At 48.3% G+C, this 19,961-nt stretch overlaps 1 protein-coding gene across 5 annotated transcripts in view; it reads right to left on the bottom strand.

Moving 5' to 3' along the window:
• Ptpmeg (protein tyrosine phosphatase Meg) overlaps window positions 1–19,961 on the bottom strand; it is a 345,246-nt gene that overhangs the window by 121,875 nt on the left and 203,410 nt on the right. For all 5 annotated transcript variants that reach the window (XM_065429853.2, XM_065429854.2, XM_065429850.2 and 2 more), the window contains 2 exons: window positions 7,549–7,740; window positions 6,809–6,890 (listed from right to left, as the gene is read on the bottom strand). In XM_065429853.2, coding sequence (XP_065285925.1) covers window positions 6,809–6,890; window positions 7,549–7,740 — 274 coding nt within the window. The remainder of the gene's footprint in view (window positions 1–6,808; window positions 6,891–7,548; window positions 7,741–19,961) is intronic.

The following is a 19,961-nucleotide window of genomic DNA, read 5'->3' as shown; positions in this document are numbered from 1 at the left end:
GGATGTAAAACCCAAGAATCAACTTTTCTTCTGTCTTGTGTGCCTTGACTGTTCCAGTTAACGCAACACTGCTTCCTTGTGAAAACTTACAACGCAAAAGAATACAGACGCACGTAGTATACAGAGATAAAATTAGCACTTCAACAAAAGTGTTGCTGGTGCCAATGAGGGAGGGGGATAATTATTTTCTGAACCTCTTTCCAGTTGTCCCATCAAGTTCCTTCTTTCTTTTCTATCAAATTCTAACCATTTGCACTGTAATAAATAAATAACGATTTCATATGCTGGTACGTTGTTAAAATTATCTATACCGCCTATGTGTGAAAACGTTGCTCATGGCCACCACAACCTGTGCATGAGCTAAGTACATCTGTAAAAGGCGCGGAACAGAAACGGCCCTGCTGCCAGGCATTGCTGACCGCAGACAGTCGGAATCTCTCACGCGCCGGCCGAACAAAAGCATCCTGCAGGTACGTAAATTAACCTACGAAACCACGTGCACATACTTTCGCGCTGTCAAAACCTGAAACTCTGGTAATTACTCGCGTGTCTGAGCACACCGCGTGCTTGTGTTTCAGCAACACGAACTTTCAACGTGCGCGCGCTTTACGCCTTAAATACGCCTTGAATAATGGTGATTTTCTCTATTTCTTCCGCAAATCCGACACGACATTCTTAAGGCCAGTTACCGACTGACAAAGCAAGATCTAGATTGAAAAAACTGCTCCGCAGGACTCGAACGAACGTTTCCGCGGATTTCCTCCCGTAGCGTGTTAGCCGTCGTCTGCTACGGCAGGCCCACCACCGGCGGCGCCACCGTCGAGGCCGCGCCGAGCGGAGGAGGAGGGAAGTGAATGGCGCTACTTTGGGAGATTGAGGGGCTTTACGCTGCCGGGGATGCGAGCGCCATCTGGTGCAAGGAACCCAACCGCCATCTGGTGGTGCAAGGAACCCAACGGCGAGAATGCTCCGCTGTGAGTGGTTGGTATATTCGGCAAGAGAATAGTAGTAAGGTTGCAGCCACAGCCACGAAACCCGGCGAGGTTCGCAAAGAAATGCTTCGCGTAAAAAAGAAAAAAAAAAGGAAAACGCTAACAGTGAGAAGAGACTTGGTAGGCCGCAAAAAACGCCATAACAAAAGACGGGAGGGGCGGCCGCCTTGCCGTTCCCACACCAGTTCACTGTGACGTCATGAATTTTAACGGAGCCTGCTCGGGCCTATAGTTAATTGTATACCGGCAAATACGGGTGGCATTGTATTGTAAAAGAGACTAAGACTGAACTTCGCAAGTTTCGAGAACTTCAACCAACGGCCCAAATACGAGGAAATACTTTTAAATCTGTGACGTAATACTGACGTACCGGCGCTGAGGTTTCAGTGCCAAACTGAAGAAATTGAAGTTTTAGCTTTCGTTTGTTCTTTTGTAATTGTTATTTATTCTATTTAACATACACCACAGTCCAAGGACCAAGCAAGTGGGCGTATACAAGCAGGTGGGCGTTCTTATAACGATCAACCTCGTACCACGAAATTAACGAAGAAAGTGTTTTGAAGGAATACTTTGTTACCCCACGTATTCAGACATGCGTTCTTAGCTTGAAGCGCATACTTGACGTGGATTTAAATGACGTCTGTCGAGAACGCACATAAGGGAACACCATGAGCGTGATAGGGGTGGTATGCATTCACGCCAGGCGTCACTTGGATCTAGCCAAAACACGGGCCTCAAGTTCACACGCATTTCTGAATATAGGGGTTAGCCTTTCTCTGTATCCCTTTAAAGGGAACCCTCTAAATGTGGGGCTCCCACTTTGCTGGCGCTATATATATATAGAGGTGCAAGTGGCGGTTGAAGCCATGTCCCTGCTCCGCACAGGCGTGCTGAGAAGGTGACAGCGCCACCAACCGCAAGTAGTCGGCTGCAATAGCTGGGCGATTGTACACGTGACAAACGTGAACAATTTTCGCACGTGCGCCCCCCGTCGTATGTTCCTTCTGACAGCAGCAGGGCGAGCGCCCCGTGCGTATTTCAACACGCTTCGACACTCAAAATGGGTGCGCATACGACGAGTCTGCGCCCGTCCGCCGGCGGGATCATCACGCCCATCGAAACTGCCCAGTGAAGTCGCAGCGCTGGGAAAAGGAAAAGAAAAAGAAAAATAGAACTGGGACGCTCGGGAAAACGCGGACGCCCACTGTTTCGCATCACCGATTCCAGCGGGTCGTAAATAGGATTCATTCTACGAGGACATGTCCTTTTTCTTTTTTTGCCTTCGTCGCACAGGCGAGTCCTCCTCGGAGCTTAAGTGCAAACGCCCCCAATTACGGGCGCTCGACGCGATTCGCCGCCGACCGCGACGTACACTATGTAGCAGCAGGCGCGGCGGCGCACAGCGCGTAGTTGTGTAGCGAGTCCGCGCTCGGCCCACGTGCGTTCGAAGTGCGTGCGCGCGCGCGCACGTCCGTCACGTGAACCCACGCGATGCGAGCCCCGCCTGCAGCAGCTGTCGGTCAACGCCGCGCGCGGGACGCCCACGCGGAACCAGGGTTGGGTGCCGCATCGGACACACAAGCCGTCGCGGGGTCCCGACACCGCGAACAGCGACCCACGACGACGCCCACACCCGATTATTTCTTTGTTTATACGACCAGCCCAGCGAAACGGCAGCAAGATTTACCCAGAGAGGGTTCGTGAAGAGGAGGAGGAGAACGAAGCGATGGGAGAGAGCAGCGCCTCGCGTACACACTACAGTACAAGCCGCGGGCTCAACCGGCGCCGCCTTAATTGGCTTCACCTACGCGCGTTAGCGTTGCGTATTGCACTCAACAGCAAGAAACACGCTTTCTTTGCGCGGCTGCTGGAAACACGCGAAGAGCGGTCGCGCGCTGTTCCAAAGTGCTTATGTCGGGAATTACCCCGAGCTTATTATGACACGCCATTAAGGGAGCTTGTTTCTACGGTAAACGCGATGTGACACTTTCTTTTTATTCTTGGAAAGTCTGACTGCATAGCAGCTGCGGCTTCCTCGAATGCAATATTTGGCCTCCATCAAAACGGCGACGGTCATAGAAAGGAACGACTAAGAGAGAGAGAGAGAGAACACCGAGAAAGTATACTCCATATCCCAGTAGCAAATATGAGCAAGTTCAGCCGAATCAGAGGAATCGTGAAACACAGGCTACACTTTATGCATGAACCCGATGAAGACGGACTGTCATTTGGCGCCCTTAAATGTTTAACACAAGAAAATGAGTTAAGCGGCAATGGTGTCAGTACTGCTAAGACTTGCCACACGAATTCTGAATTGGCAAGTGCACTACGCTCTGCATGTTACCTCAGCACAGCACCTCAACGCACTAACCATTAGACCGCGGGGTGTACCCAACACACGGTTTCTGCATGCCTCGAAGCACAGCGCGATCTCGAGAGGCCAGCGCTCGTGACAGCGCGGACTGCGGTTGAGCTAGAACCCTGTAATGTGCCGGGCGCCATGGCAATAATGGGCCATAGCACTCAGCAAAGCGGAATTTAATAATTTCCTAACGATGATTGAGCTATTCTTGATCAAACCTATTGGCGCGACGCCTCCCTTCCTCCTCCTCCCCAGCTCTCTTTGAAAAATATTTTTCTGCCCATGCTGCCAGAAATGAGCCAGACTTTGGAGGGCGGGACAAAAAATAAAATTAAAATAAATACGAAGCCACTGCACTTGCGTAACGGCTCCCTAAGCACTGCACAACAAAGTGTCCCGAGGATGGACTCTCTGCCCCAGCTCTGATGCCAACTTACGCAATTAAATCGAGGGAAATGCGGTTTGCAACTAAATTGCACACACAGACAGCGGCCGCCACACACGAAGCTTTCACACAAAACTGCGGACCAAAATGGTGCAGGTTTAAAATGTGAAGAGCGAAGTTTTTCCGCACTGATCGGTACAATTAAAAAGGGCACCGAACACAAGCGTGTGGAAATAGAATGGGGGAAAAAAAAAGAACGATGGGGGAGATCGGGCTTGCAAATCCCCTGGCCCATCGCCCCATACCAACGTTACTAAACTAGGTTCTAACAAATTTCTGTGGCTCTGAAGGGAAAGCTACAGAGGCGCGCACAAGTGAGAGCGCTTATGAAGAGAGTCCTGCACTTTCATCTGCATTAGCTTAAGCTGGGGAAAACCTAGCCATATTAGCAACAGCAAAATAAGACAAAACGCACCACTGAATGTAAAAGCTTACTTATTTTGTGACTTTTCCCTTCCGTGTCTATAGGAAAATGTGAAACCGTCGCATGTGGAGGCTGTGCCGATTCAGCACCCGTTTCGAGCAACCAAAAGCACTTTTAAACGCTGGCGGACTACTTGGCGCAGTAGTGCATGGGCAGAAACTCTGCCCACGAAGCTTTCCCTTCATAGCCACAGAAAACTGTCCGCAAGTATAGTGAGATTGTCCTATACATCCTTCCTTCCTCCATTTTTTTTTCTTCTGGGGAAGGGCCACAATATCACAGATGAATCCACCAGCAGACTTTGATAGAGTGAGACTCGCTAGTGCCTGGAAGAACGACCGTATTTGCTCCTGCAAGGCCCGCACTGTTTCTTTCAGATCTGTTACTGGGTGCGAGCCTTACACGGGGCAGGCTAATAGTAAGGTGCGAGCGTACGCTGTTTCGCTTCGTAAGCACACACACAGCCTTTGTAGGCGTTTGTGGTAGTTGCCGATTGATAGCTCACGGACTGAAGCATCGCTTCATGCACATGGCTGTCAATACCAGCATTCTCATGCTTGATCGCCGATGTGCTGTACTGTTACAAACAGTCGGCGAGTAGGTAACCAAGGTTGCGGTACGGCGGTTGTAGTTTGGTAGGTTTCGTTTGGTCCCGGATATGGGGACGATAATATGCCATCGTGACGATGATGATGCAGTGGTGGCCAGCCCCTTTACAACGCGTGCATAGAAGCAATGCCCTGACATTGTTGCCCTGGCAGGACAACTGGTGTCATCTAGTAGCGGCTTGAGGAAATTAACCAGTGAGTGCTGGAAATGCACACATGCGCACGCACACGCACATAGTATTAACTGGATTTTTCAATGAGCCAAGTGTATTTAAAAAGATAAGAAGCACAACTTCACGGTTATCTTTGGTTTATGTACCCAGAAGTTTGGTCGGTGGACCGACGTTTTTCAAGAAATATACGCTGAAACCTCGCTAAACTGTAGTTGGCCGGAGCTCAGAAAAAGTACATACTAAACGGTAGTGCTGCTAGACCGAAATAGCATGAGATCGCCCACTTACCTGTCAAAAACGGAACTCAGAGAGAGTGCGATGAAAGGGGAAAGAACATGTAGTATTTATTCACTTTGCACAACAAAAGTGTGATTTTCATGTGGTGCCGCGGTAGCCTAAAAGCGACGACCGTGGCCTCAAACTCACTGAAGCTGCAAGCCAGATTTTCAGCCAGCCCCCTCTTCTCTGCAAACACTCGCATGGCAGATGCCTCGTTGGCGTTGCATATTCTCCGTGCACGGGCGCGGTAGCACTACAGATATTGCGGGGCGCCTTTTTGATTGCGGGGTGCTGCTTTCGTCGTGATGAATGCATTCATGAGGCTGATGTAACACACAGCTTGCGCCACTGTCGGGCCTGAATCGCCCATGCTGTCGCTTTCCGTGTCGTCCTCATCACTGTCACTCGGCAACACTTCGGCAACAACAGAGGCAACAATGGAAAAAAGTCTAACCTCGTAGCCGACATCTCTTCGTGGTTGCAGCAACGCTGCCGAGGAACTGCTGCTTCGTATTCCAAATGCCACACACCGTAGTCAACAGTAGATCCCTGTCGCGTGCCAGTGCCAACTTCATGTCACTTTCGATAGCACGAATGATGTCTAATTTTTCTTTTATGCTAAGCACCCAGTGTCTTTTTTATCCGAGCTTCGGTATGACGAGAGTCCTTGTTTGCACGACGCTACAACGCTCTCTGGCACAGCGCTGAAATGATGTAGATGTTGATGTGGCTTCACGCGCAAACGCACAGGGTGCTTGGAGGTCATTGTTCTGATCCATGGTTCCTATCTCTGAGGCTTGTTGTTCTGCTGGGCGACCCGATGGAGATGACGCACCGCCGTCTTTACGCGATGAAAAGTGGAAACACTATGTGTTAACCGATACGTACGCAATAAGCTGGTACAGTTTATGTGGATACAAAACACATTATGTTTAATGGCCGCTGAGTCGGGGATTTGACTTTACTTCTTTTAAAACGAAACTACTGTTTAAAGCGAGTACGGTTTAACGAGGTTTTATTGCATATCATTTTAGCACTCCGAAGGCGGGGGTGCGGGCTGGCCTTACAAGATGGTGGGCCTTACATGAGTAAATATGGTATTTACACTCGGAAAAGCGCTAGAGGATGCGACTTGCGAGAAATGCATCACAGCTCTCTTCCCGGAGAAGCATGAGTGGCGTGCAAAAAAACAGACCGTGTGCTCCCGAGTCACGCGACGGCAGTGTGGCCGAAAAGGCGGAGGAGTGCATGAGTTATCGCCAGAGAGCGTTCATAGGTTCTTAGGTCTGTTACTCCTGAAACGCACTCTGGCGGCTGCCACAACAGGTGCCACGCAAAACATGAAGTGGGGCAGCCTATTCCCAGAAGCACAATGTAGCCTGCACACTCGCACACACAGACGTATGCATCATCCGCAATCAACGCCGCAATTATGTGTACACGCTACATAGCATGCCTTTGACAAACCTCAGTGCACTTGCTGCAAAAGGAAAAAAGAAAGATGAAGAATGCATGCGACACTGACCATTATCAGCTCTGGAAGAGAGTCATCGTCAGCGTATCGGATCATCTTGGGAGGAATAGCAGGTGTAAATGCTTGGGCATCCCTGCGTACAGGACGAAGAGAGGAAGGCGGTGAGGAAAATGACCGTTTTCTAACTGAATTTCTTTCTTAAGTTTAGTTGACTGGCAATAATCAACTCCTGTATAAAATTCCTATAAGAATGTCTCAAGTGCATTTCTTTCGCGTTGAGGCTAAATTATTCATGTTATTTCATGCTAAAACTTAATCAACGTTTTCATTATCAGAGGTCAAGTGCTATTCAAACACTATAAAAAAGAAACGAAATGTCAGGGGCTAGTTTCCCAGAGTTACACAAGTTTCTTGTTTTGATTCACCATCTTTGCTGCCACCTTGATGTCGCATTTTTGTTGTAGCAACTCGATGTGCAAGCAGTTCAGATCATTCATGCATCCTGAACACTCTCAATCTTTACAAATAGATGGGCTCGACAGACAAGTTCTACACACAGGCTTCAAGATGCGCACACCAGGTATAAATTACAAACAAGTGTGTGGGCGGGCATTTGATCCGATGCCCAACATCTGCACCTGCTGCTTTCGGCCGAGTGGTGGCACCAATCCTCTCTCAAATTTGCGTAATTTCTACTTATATTCTCCTTCATATGCCAGCTTCCCTGTACAACCTCATGAGCACTGTGCCCCTAGGGCAAGTAATTCAGGTGTGGGCAGTGCAAAACTCACACAGCACCGTCGACCCAGGCTTTGCGCGGCAGGTACTCGGGCCCGGAAATTTGTACTTTGTGGCTGAAGCTGTCGTAGGGGCGCACATGTGCGCTGGACGTCCCGTTCATTCGGGCCAGGCTTTTGGACGGCTTGTCGCGGGCATCTGCGGGCGTCGGCACGGTCTGTCGGATGCAACGCTTGCTGGGGGACCTGCAGTAATTTCAACAGTAGGAAAGGACATCAAAATACAATCAGTGAACCATGCCATGCCTTGAACACGAATGACTGATGGTCCGGGATGCATTTCACTATTTTCAATGCTGGCTGACTGCCTCCCATATGCCAGTGCCTTCAAAATAGGTTTTCTTCAATTGCTTTCTTAATTTTAGCATTGAATCTCAAGGCACAGTTGGAAGGCCCTCCCACATCCCTGAATGACAGTACTAGATTTAAACGAGAGGAAAGGGGGTTAACCAAAGGGCCCGATTTTTATTAGTCACATCATAAGAAGCCAACAAACACTGACACCAAGGACAACATAGGGGAAAGTAGTAGTAGTAGTAGTAGTACTGGATTTAAGAACTTATGATAACGTCTTTTTGAAATGATAAGCCTAATGTAAAATGTTTTGGTTAAACACCTGTTAGAGCAGTTTTGGAGCAAAAGAATAACAGTATGAAAGGCTTTCACATTTTCTAAGATGCATAAAACACATTAATACATACATCATACAGCATGACTATGTCACAGTATTGGTTTTACGCTATCAACGTAGAATTGTTTTACACGATAGTTTGTAGGCAATGTATTCCGCAGGCTAATAAACCATGCACACCATTTTGGAATGGTCGATGTTGAACTTTACGAGGGAACTGATGTTTATAGGCTTAATCATCTCCACTACAACAGGTAGCTTCGTGCGCTCCCCATCGTCTCAGAGGATACCAATGCCACACAATACGACACAAAAATATTTTATAATATTTGATAATATAGGAGAGGTTTACGAGAGAAGGTCACAGGTAAATCAGGTCACTCTTAAGAATGCTGTGACAGAAGCCCACAGTACAAAAGCAAAAAGCAGTATAAACTTTAAGCTGACAATCAATACAATAAAGAAGTATGTGTCAGCATGGACTTCTAGACACACAAGTAATAAACAAAAGTGATCCGGGTGAGAGTACAATGGCATCTTATCCCTATGGTATACGTGGAAAAGAAGAAACTAAGTGCTGCCACACTTTTTTACAACAATCTTCAAGTCAGATTGGTACAAAATTTGTCAGAGGAAAATGAAATACTCTGCCCCATCCCCAAATACAGTGAATTTCCATTGATTCGACCATGACGGGACCGACATAGCCGGTCAAATTATCCGTAGGGTCAAATTAAACAAGAGACAGAAAATGCCCCGAAGCACGCTGTTGATTCACTTGACAGTATTCACCTTCAAGGGCCCCTCACCAGGCCATACAGGAAATTTTGGTTATAAATATTATAGCGTTATAGCGTTATAGCGTTATAGCGTTCTAGTGCAAAAATTTTTCACATTGGTTCCTTAATAGGTGAGATAGAAATATTTCAGTGCCGCAAACCCATGATTTCAGGAGGCAAGCATCACTGCCAACAAGGACACTCTCTTCACTTGCCACGCCTAGCCTTCCGAAGCAGAATTCTTCCCTGCGTTCTCCCATACCTGAGCTGCATGACACATACATCACGGGCCCCGCCTTCTTTTTTTTCTTTTTTTTCTTGCGCTCTTTTGATACGCAGCGCACTTCGGCTGGAGGTCGTGCGCGTGAACTGTTGTGTTTGTCTCATTTCGCGCAGTGCACGATTTTGCTCGTTGTGCATAAGAACAGCTGGCTAGGAGTATAAGTCAGTCGGTGTAAGCGGATCACAGAGAATGATCCCGCACTGGAACACGGTAGAAAATGACATAGTTTCACTCTCAGCGCGAGCCACTTCACGACGTGGCAACAAGCAAACGAAACGAAGGTATGTCTCTCTTGCTGCAGTGCGAAGTAAAACAAAAACATGCACATATTCGGTTTGTGTGTTTTATTATTTCTCTAAACTTTCATTTGTCTACTGAACCAACAGCTCACACAAACGCTAGATGTTGCCTTGAATAATTCTCGAAGTGTGACGGGTCACTACGAGCGACGTCACAGCATACACAAATGTACACATAGGGGCCCTTGCTGATGTACATCATCCGCGTCTTGGAGCGCGGCATCCGCGAGGAGAATAGAGAAGGGCAAACGGCGTTTAGTTTGAAATTTTAGCCCTTTCCGCGGCGCGTAGTAACGCAATTCTTAGCGGACATGATCGTGACCGTGCATTTTATGCACTGCGCTAGTCGGCTCAAGATGACCAGACCCGGTGCCCCTTTAAAGTTAGCTTTGCCACAGCACAGCCATGTTGTGGTGTGAAGCATATCAAGCAAAGAACGGTGCCACTGTAAAGGCGCGTCCACGCTACCGGCAAACGTGCCGTAACGGCGCGCCGGCTTCCGGCACCGTAGAACGTCGGCCGCGCAAGGGTCGTCCAAACTGCACGGCAGTTTGGCCAGTGCGGCAGTCACGTGACACGAACCAGTCTCACAGATGCTCGCAGCACGAACGTGATCCGACGAGATTGCGCGCCTTTCCCATTCAGGCTTTGTTATCATATAAAAACGGGTACTGCCGCACGACTTCTAAAAATCTCTCGATCGGGAATTCCATTTCTGTTGATCGGTGAGCGCACACACACAAATATGGACCCTAGCAGACGGTGCCAAGCGCGGGAACTCAAGCGGCGGCGCGTTGACGGTAGCCATGGCAACCACTCCTCGGTCGCTGATTGGCCACGTCGCCGTACGGCAGCCGCACAAATGGGTCCTCGTCCCATCCTCCGAACGGCAAGACAATCTCGCCGTTCGTGAGCAAAACCGCCGTGGCACGGCGGACCGCGAACGGCAAACGGCGTCCGGCGAGTTGCCGTGCCGGTAACGTGGACGCGCCTTAATGGGACCTAGCACGTGTTCATTAATTTACACACGCACTTGCGCCGTTGCCAGTCAGAGTGCGTGCACCGAGACGCCTGATAAGTTTACTGGCAGGTTTTCAGAGCTTTAGATCGACCCCCGCTTTTTTGTTGGCCCTAAATGTCCCCTCGAATTTCGGAATTTTTCATCTTACCACCTTCCTTTCCGCTATCTTTTCCAAAGCAGAGTTAGTTTTTCCCCGCTTCTCGCTGCACGGCGCGTACGCGCGCATATAATTAAGGAACGCGTACTAGGCCTCGTAACGGTATCATATACGAGACACGCATGGTGGGCGAAACGAGGGCTCAAATCACCACAGAAACGCCAGAAACAGCCCTGAATGGCTGCCAGTATGCTTACTTAGCGTCAGGTGCTCGTACTGTGACCGGACAAGGCGCGTGCATGCGCGTACAATTAAGAAACGCGAATATGTCCCATGACAGTGGCCCCTTTCTCTTCTTGGCCTGCTTCACCCCATACCACTGCTATATTGCGGCGAAGTTGACCAGTCGAGCTTGAATTATTTGGCGAAGGCCGATTCTGCGATCAAAATAACGCAAGTTTGGGCCCACAGAAATGTATGGTCGATTTCCTAGACCTTAAGTCTGTATTGAATCAACCAAGAAATTGAATTAACTGGAGCCGAATTAACAGAAGTCTACTATACTGGTGTGGCTTTCGATTGTGTGGTGCAGTTCCTGTGGCGTTTCTGACACTCATTACCTCTGAATGAAGAGTACAAAAGTTATTTTCATTCCCCAGGGCAGTGGAACTTACGTCGCATTGCAGAAGCTACATTGCCTCACAGTCACAGGCAATGTAGCCCATTTACTTTTGACTAATACTGTACATCTCAACCGAAGTGTTAGCTGTTGGATTGGGCCTGTCAGGATTGGGGGCTCAATCCTTTCGTCCGTGGTCCTTTGCCAAGATTGGAGTACGGCATGAATTCGAAGGTAGCTGGCCCATGCCGTCGCCCAACTTATTTACGCTGAGATCGTTGATGAAGTGAAGAACTGCTTCTCATCGAGAACGAGGAAAAAGGGGTTTATTTACAGAAAATTAACTCAGTCTAACATGACTGTTTGAGAAAAATAGTATTAGTCCAACAGGACTGCATGAGAGAAGTGAACCAGTCTAACATGACTGCTCAAGAGAAGTGCGTCCAACAATCGCACAACCACAGTTTTTATACACTCGATCCGCCCGTCCACGACGCGGCGGCTGTTCGTTTACACATCACCAACTCGCAGCTGCTCTGAAGACCAGTTTACAGACACAAAGGCACACACATTCCGAAGCCCAAGCGACCGCGTTGAAGGTGGTGCCGTTCCGGAAAATCGACGCCGCTCGAGGGACGCTCGTTGTTTTGCAACATGCGGAACCGTGAGAGCGCACAAATAAGACTTTCCCGCGGTAGCTTCTCCAGGCGTGTCAAATCAGCCCCGCGTTGGCGAACTCTGGAATCATTGTCCCCACACCGAATTCGTCTCGTCACCATGTCGAAGCGGGCTGGAGGAAGGCGGCGGATTCCAGTGCAAAGGTCGCTTCTTTGTTCGCCTTGCAGCTGCAGCGGCGGAGAGCGGGAGGTGCGCGTCTTGCACCCCGTGTCGTAATCGGGTGGCAAGGTGACAATCTTGTCGTGCAACCCGCCGTTCTTTACAGCGCCTCCATGGCCCCAAAAGTCTCGACTGTCTAGCGCTGACAACCGCTAGGCAGGAAGAGAATGGCTGCTGGTCAGGGGGGGATTGATGTCTTGGCTCGCAGCGACCACCTGTGCATTGATGTCACCGCCCCAAAACATCCAACAAGGACAGGCAACTGCAAAATGAACCCCACAACACGGCTCTGCGCCGAGATGACGTGCATTGGCTCTCACTTTAGACTCGCTAGGCTTCAAAAAAAAACAACAACAACATAAGTGCAGAAACAAAAAAAATGCTGCATTTCACTATGCCAATTTCTGAAGCAAATTCCTGCTGACAAATTCAGCAATCATGGAGGGAATCCTGCTAAACGAGAGGGGATCTTCTTCGCTTAATAAAATTAACACTAGTAACCCTAAAATTTAGGCAGGACCCCCAAACGCAGAATTCAAATTAGCCTGCTCAAACCATCCGCATTGCTATGCAACTTTCCCTTCTTATATCTAACGGAGAAGTTGTACTCTTGGAGAGTGAGGCTCCATCGGAGCAAGCGGCCGTTTTTGTGTGACATTTGATTGAGCCACGTCAGAGGACAGTGGTCGGTCTCGAAGATGAACTTCGCTCCGTACAAATAACACGACAACTTCTGGGCGGCCCAAACCAAACAAGCGCATTCCTTCTCTGAAGCGCTGTAGGCTTCCTCTCTTACATTTAGTTTACGGCTGGCGTAGAGGATAGGATGCTCCTCGTTATCGTCGCCGACTTGACTAAGTACCACGCCCATACCTCTGTCGCTTGCGTCGCATTGAACTATGAATTCCTTAGTGTAGTCTGGCGCGCGAAGCACAGGGCGAGAAACCAATAGCGTTTTCAAACTTTGGAAAGCGTTCTCTTTGTCCTTATCCCAGAGTACGGTACTCGGTGCTCCCTTTCGGAGGGCGTCTGTTAATGGACTTGCCAATTGCGAGTAATTCGGAATGTACCGTTGATAGTACCCCACAAGTCCCAAAAATGAACGACCGTCCGTTTTGGTGCGCGGCTGAGAAAGATCTCCAATCATCGCTAGTTTCAGCTCAGCCGGCCGTCTCATGTCCTGACCGACAACATGGCCCAGATAAGTAACCTGCGAACAACCAAACCTACACTTTTCCGCTTTCATCGTTAAGCCGGCTTCAAATGTACGAAGCCTCGCATTCTTGTCGTAATAGAATTTGGCGTTCCTTTGAGCTATTTCCATGTTATTTCCGACTAGTTCTCGGGTTGCGCTTAGCCGTTCCAGCAAATTTAGCACGTATTCAGCCACGGTTGGACTCTCCCCTCTTTCCTCCCACATCTCTCTTAACATTCTCAGTGGAGACCGGAGTGTCCTCCCATACACTAGTTCTGCTGGTGAGAACCCTGTCGCTTCATGTGGAACCGTTCGCAAAGCAAACAAAGTTGCCGGCAGACAGTTCTCCCAGTCCTCCTTGTGCTCGTAACAGATCGCACGCAAAACTCGCTTAAGCACCGAATGCCACCTCTCTACACTGTTCGACTGAGGGTGATAGACAGAACTGTGTATTAACTTTACCCCGCACTTTTGCAAGAATGTGGAAGTCAGTGCGCTCGTGAATACTGACCCTTGATCTGCCTGAATTTCGGCTGGAAACCCAACTCGTGCAAACACTGTCAAAAGCGCGTCTACTACTTCAGTGGAGCTGAGCTCTTTCAAAGGGATTGCTTCTGGAAACTTGGTGGCCGGACACAGCATGGTAAACAAGTACCTGTAGCCTGATTTTGTTTTTGGAAGAGGCCCTACCGTGTCTATTACAAGTCGTCTGAAAGGCTCTGTTATTAAGGGCACTACCTTCAGTGGAGCTTTCCAAGTCTCTCCTGGTTTACCAGAACGCTGGCAGGCGTCGCATGATCTTACAAAGTTTTCTACATCTTTGAAACAGCCAGGCCAGTAGTATTCCATAAGCAATCTTTCCTTTGATTTGTTTATGCCTAGGTGGCCGGACCACCCATTTCCATGACAAAGACTCAAAAGGTCCTCCCTATACTTAGTAGGTATGACTAACTGATCTAAAATCTTACCCTTTCGATCTCTGTAATGCCGATACAACAATCCTCCTCTCTCATGTATCGTTACGTTGCGCCTAGCAATGCCTTCTTTAGCCGTGTCACGTAATTTAGCTAAGCTCTCATCATTCTTTTGCTCAGCTGCCAGTGACTCTCTATCCACGCGTAAGAGTTGATCAAAGTTCTTTGAGGCCGGTGATAACAACGACCCTGTCTCGCTTGGGAGCGCGTCTGCATGCTCTTCCTGCAGGCTAGAACTCTGACACTCTAGTGCTACGCTCTCATTGAGCTGGTCGACTGGCAGGCTCTCCTCAACTGTTCTTTTGTCCCTCGGGCCTAGCTCGGATTCGGGTATTGAAGCTATCCCCTTTTCTGCTTCAGCTGGAGGAGCTTGAGCATTTTCAGCCGAAAGCGCCGCGATCTTACGAGCTTGGCCTCGGGTCAATGCCTGTACTATGCCCTCTCCTAGTTTGAGCCCTCTGTCACGCAGTAACTGATTCGAACGATTCGAAAAGATGTAGGGATACTGCAGTGACAAAAATTTGGAAACTGCAGCCTCAGTCTCTAGCTCCCCGAATGGTCCACTGATTTTGACTTTGGCCATGGGCAGACATACGCTGTGTTCTTCTACAACCTGTTTTATCCATGCTACTTCTCCGGTGAAGTCCTCTACCATCACGTAAGACGGATGGACAATGTCCAGCGTGGCGGCACTGTCTCTTAGCACTCGGCATGGTTTTCCATTAACTTGCAGGTTGTGGAGATACGGACTTAAAAGTTCCATATTCTCATCCTTTTCCTCTACGTAGGAAAAAACTACGCTAGGCTTCTCGCAGTTTACAGCTATATGTCCCAGTTTGTGGCATCTGTAACAGCGAATTGGTCTAAAAGATCCGAACTTTCTTTTCTGTTCTTGTGCGGTTTCTCCGTTAAGTTTCTCCTCGCTCTTTTCTGCGGGCTTTTCCGCCATGTCTACAGGCTTCGATCGTCTAGCTTGCGCACCCTTTTTGAACGGAAATGGCTTCCGCGGTCCATTTCGACCGTCCCAGTTTCCCTCCTCGGCGTTCAACTTTCTACGGGTTGCGTACTCTTCGGCTAATTCAGCCGCCCTTTCCACAGTGTTTACATTACCTCTATCTTGCACCCACAGTTTCACAGCTTGGGGAATGGTTTTGTAAAACTGCTCTAGACACATGCATTCAATGATCATGTCTCTGCTGTCGTACGCTTCCGCGCTTTTAAGCCACTCGACTAGGTTGGCCTTTAAGCTATATGCAAACTCCGGATAGCCCTCGCTATCTTTCTTGCCTGTGCTCCTAAACCTTTGCCGAAAAGCTTCGGCTGAAAGGCGGTATTTCTTCAGGAGACTAGCCTTAACTTTCGCATAATCATATGCATCCTGCACACTTAGTCTGGCGATTACTTCCGCCGCCTCACACGGCAACATAGACAGCAACCGCTGTGGCCATGTACTCGGGCCGAAGTTCATCTTCTCGCAAGTCCTTTCAAAATTGTTTAGGAACAAGCCTATGTCGGTCCCGACCTCATATGGCTTTAATAGCCTGTCCATGCGGTACGATTCTGCCTCACTTGATCGACCCAGAGCTCCTTCACTTCCTTGAGACAACTCCAAACGTCTGTTTTCAAGTTCAAGTTGCATTTTTGTTATCTCGCGATCTTTATCGCGTTCCTCTCTCTCTCTATCCCGTTCCTCTCTCTCTCGTTTTTCTCTGTCCCGTTCTTCTCTTTCTTTTTCCCGTTTCTCTCTCTTTTTGAGAAGTTCCAATCCCATCTCAATATCTTGCTCACTGGCCTGATTGGAAATTAGCTCCAATAATTCCGATTTGAGCATTTCCTTGCGTACATTTAGGCCCAGTTCCTCACCAACAATCAACAACTCGTCTCTCAGCAATGTCCTTAACTCCATGACTGCTGCTTTACTGCCTTGATTCTGCTCTCTAAATCTAGCTAGGAAAACACAACCTAGCTAACACACAACAATCTAGCTTCCCTACTGTTCTAAACAGAACAACCACAAAATGAAGCCTAGAGAGTCAAAGCAAAAACCAAGCACTCACCGCAGATACAGCACCATGTCGCAAAGTCCATCTCACCGCTGTCAGCCAGTTGTCAGGATTGGGGGCTCAATCCTTTCGTCCGTGGTCCTTTGCCAAGATTGGAGTACGGCATGAATTCGAAGGTAGCTGGCCCATGCCGTCGCCCAACTTATTTACGCTGAGATCGTTGATGAAGTGAAGAACTGCTTCTCATCGAGAACGGGGAAAAAGGGGTTTATTTACAGAAAATTAACTCAGTCTAACATGACTGTTTGAGAAAAATAGTATTAGTCCAACAGGACTGCATGAGAGAAGTGAACCAGTCTAACATGACTGCTCAAGAGAAGTGCGTCCAACAATCGCACAACCACAGTTTTTATACACTCGATCCGCCCGTCCACGACGCGGCGGCTGTTCGTTTACACATCACCAACTCGCAGCTGCTCTGAAGACCAGTTTACAGACACAAAGGCACACACATTCCGAAGCCCAAGCGACCGCGTTGAAGGTGGTGCCGTTCCGGAAAATCGACGCCGCTCGAGGGACGCTCGTTGTTTTGCAACATGCGGAACCGTGAGAGCGCACAAATAAGACTTTCCCGCGGTAGCTTCTCCAGGCGTGTCAAATCAGCCCCGCGTTGGCGAACTCTGGAATCATTGTCCCCACACCGAATTCGTCTCGTCACCATGTCGAAGCGGGCTGGAGGAAGGCGGCGGATTCCAGTGCAAAGGTCGCTTCTTTGTTCGCCTTGCAGCTGCAGCGGCGGAGAGCGGGAGGTGCGCGTCTTGCACCCCTTGTCGTAATCGGGTGGCAAGGTGACAATCTTGTCGTGCAACCCGCCGTTCTTTACAGGCCCTGCAACACGTCTTGGAAGAGGCTACAGTACTACTTGCCAATTGGTTAGGTTATGCTAACACGAGCAACTGAAACAAACATTACTAGCACAACTGCTGCTATGCATTTACATTTTTATTTTACACACTTTAAGCTAGCTAGCATGTGGAGTATTCAGATCACTGCCATCCTTTGTACAACTGTGTGAGAATGTGGGGCCAAAATTTGCATAGGCTAGATTCTGTTCGCTGTCGAGAAATAGCAGTGCTCACTTGCTCTAAGGTCCCAGGTAAAGATAGCTAGAAGTTCTGGCTACACCCATCATGTCAATCTGTGTACATGTGAAAATGTGACAATGTGGATGAAGTCTGGAGAGAAACTTGCGAAGAAAGAAGATAAAAAAAAAAACAACTGAAGCCCTGTACAGCGATAGAATGTTGTGTGGACTGGAAAGTGTGGGGAAACAGTGTGGCATTGGTGTGATATTTTTTTTTCTCCTTCATCAGAATCTGCAGCCGAGCAGAATTTGCCCTGAAGGCTAAAGACAAAGTGAGACTGAAGGCATTTGTAGAGAGAAGTGCTTCCCCGTAAAATACTCCTCTCAGTTAGTACCCTGGAATACCGGTGGTGTGTACAGCCTGCATACGTGCTGCAAAAAGGTTTACAACAGATGATAGATGGACCAATGGCTAAAAACGAAGAGCTGAAGTGACATTGAAAATACATATGCAAAAATTATGCAGATCCCAAGCCTTGTGGGAATTGATGCAAACGAAGCTTTCTGTGCTGGCTGCTTTGATTGACGATAACTAGTGGTGACGTTGGCGGCGAAAGCTTAATTTCTTCAACATTTAGTCTAACATGAGAGTGATAAGTTGACGTTAAATGTTACCTGGAATTCACCATTGCTGTTCGTCTGCGTAGTACACAGAACACACAGGGACAGGTGTTTGCTTGAGGGGTCGTAGTACACCATATTTCACAACCACTGAAAGGGTTGAGCATTGCCATTCCCTCACATGGCACATCGAATCTTGGAAGAAGTATAAAACTTGAATTGGATTATGGGGCTGTATGTGCCAAAACCACAATCGGATATGAGGCAAGCCGTAGCGGCGGACTCTGGATTTATTTTGACGTGATGTTCTTTAACGTGTCCCAAAATCAAAGTGCATGTGCGTTTTCTATTTCGCCCCCGTCGAAATGCGGCTGCCATGGTAGGGATCAAATCCGCAACCTCAAGCAGTGCCGTAGCTGCAAAGCTACCGCGGTGGGCACAGAAGTGTTGATTTGACAATCGACTGTTTCTGTAGTGTCGCCTGGACCCTGTGGGGCACTTTAATAATTGCGGCTGTGCTTCTGCGCGCCCTGCATAATTTGTCCGCTTGACCTATTTGCATAGTGTTCATTTTTCAGAAATAGCAGGAATGTGCTATACCGTACCTTGAACTTAAGCTTATACAGTTTCCCTGTGACTGCCTGTCGTATAGCAGTAGGGTTTCTTTGCCCTTCTCACGTCACTTTCGTTCCCCATTCCCCTTGTACAGGAACTGCCTCTTCTACTACCTCCTCTCTACAGTTCTATCTACGTGCCCTCTGGACTCGCACGTTAGCAGAAAGGGAAGCGGTGCAGTTTCTGCAATTCTTTTGTGGGGTTCACAGATAATTACAGCTGTAAAGAGGCTAACGTAGCAACGCCCAGGGAGCTCCAGAACGCACTGGACACATTCGATGTGGTGGGGTCCAAATGAGGAGTTTTTCCCATCGCCTTTCCTCTATGACTACCTGTCATGTATACACATGCTCTGAACCACTCCCCAAAGGGGTGTGCCAGACAGCAGCAGCCGCAGCAGCAGCAGTAGGAAAGTCGAAGGAAGAGGCAAAGAAAGCTTTGATTTAAAATAACACACATTCCCACTTGCCCCTTCAATGCATGGCATGTTTGTGCAACCCAACATTGACTGAAGTACAGACAGTTCGTATCTTTTCCTAGTGATTTATCAATAAAGATTGACTGATTGATTGAAATGAAAATTTTCTCCGAATGCTGTGTTAAGTTAAAAGTGAAATCGCTCAAGCTCTGTGCACAACTAAAAATCGGGATATTGCCACCAGTCAACCTTCCATTACGCTCACAGAGAAAGAAGTAGAGCTTTTAGATAAGCTGTAGTAACTGCTTTACTGGGTACTGGCTGTTGTAGGGTACTGGGTACTGGCCGTTGGCTGTCTTGTAGGCCGTTGTTTCTTTAGGACCATGTGGTAGATGTTTGTGCATGCACTGTCACTTTGTAGTGTCATCTCTAGCTATGAATCGGTTCCTCATTTTTCAGCTTTCTTTCTTTCTGTTCTTGAATCATCTTGAGTGTAGCTTTGTGATGATGAACCTGAACCAGCTTGCTGAACCTTCAGCTCTATTGCACTGTGGTGAAACCTTTAAAATTGTGTGCAAAGGCATTTGATGACTGTTAGCTCTTCTAAGCAGGCTAAAGCTGCTCGCAGAGCAGCCAACTCAGTGGCAGCTGCAAAAGCCCTTTGGTTAACCTGCGATGAAATTGCAGTGCCCGCCGCTGAAACCCGGATGCCAATGGCATATGACTCGGATCTCGCTGAGATTCAGTAGCCTAATAATGACATCAAGTTTTATCTTAACTTATACACCATGTATGGTGCAAACGACATTTGTAGTCAAGTCATATTAGAAGAGTAATGTCATTAAGCTTGCCTGTGTAGCATTAGTGTTGCAAAAGCTAGTTGTGGTGAGCCAATTATGGCTGCTGGAATATGCTATATAAAATAATGAAA

The sequence above is a fragment of the Dermacentor albipictus genome, chromosome 1 (genome assembly GCF_038994185.2).
Source record: "Dermacentor albipictus isolate Rhodes 1998 colony chromosome 1, USDA_Dalb.pri_finalv2, whole genome shotgun sequence".
NCBI classification, from domain to species: domain Eukaryota; kingdom Metazoa; phylum Arthropoda; class Arachnida; order Ixodida; family Ixodidae; genus Dermacentor; species Dermacentor albipictus.
Note: the sequence above shows the minus strand (reverse complement) of the source record. Positions and strands in the feature narration are given on the sequence as shown.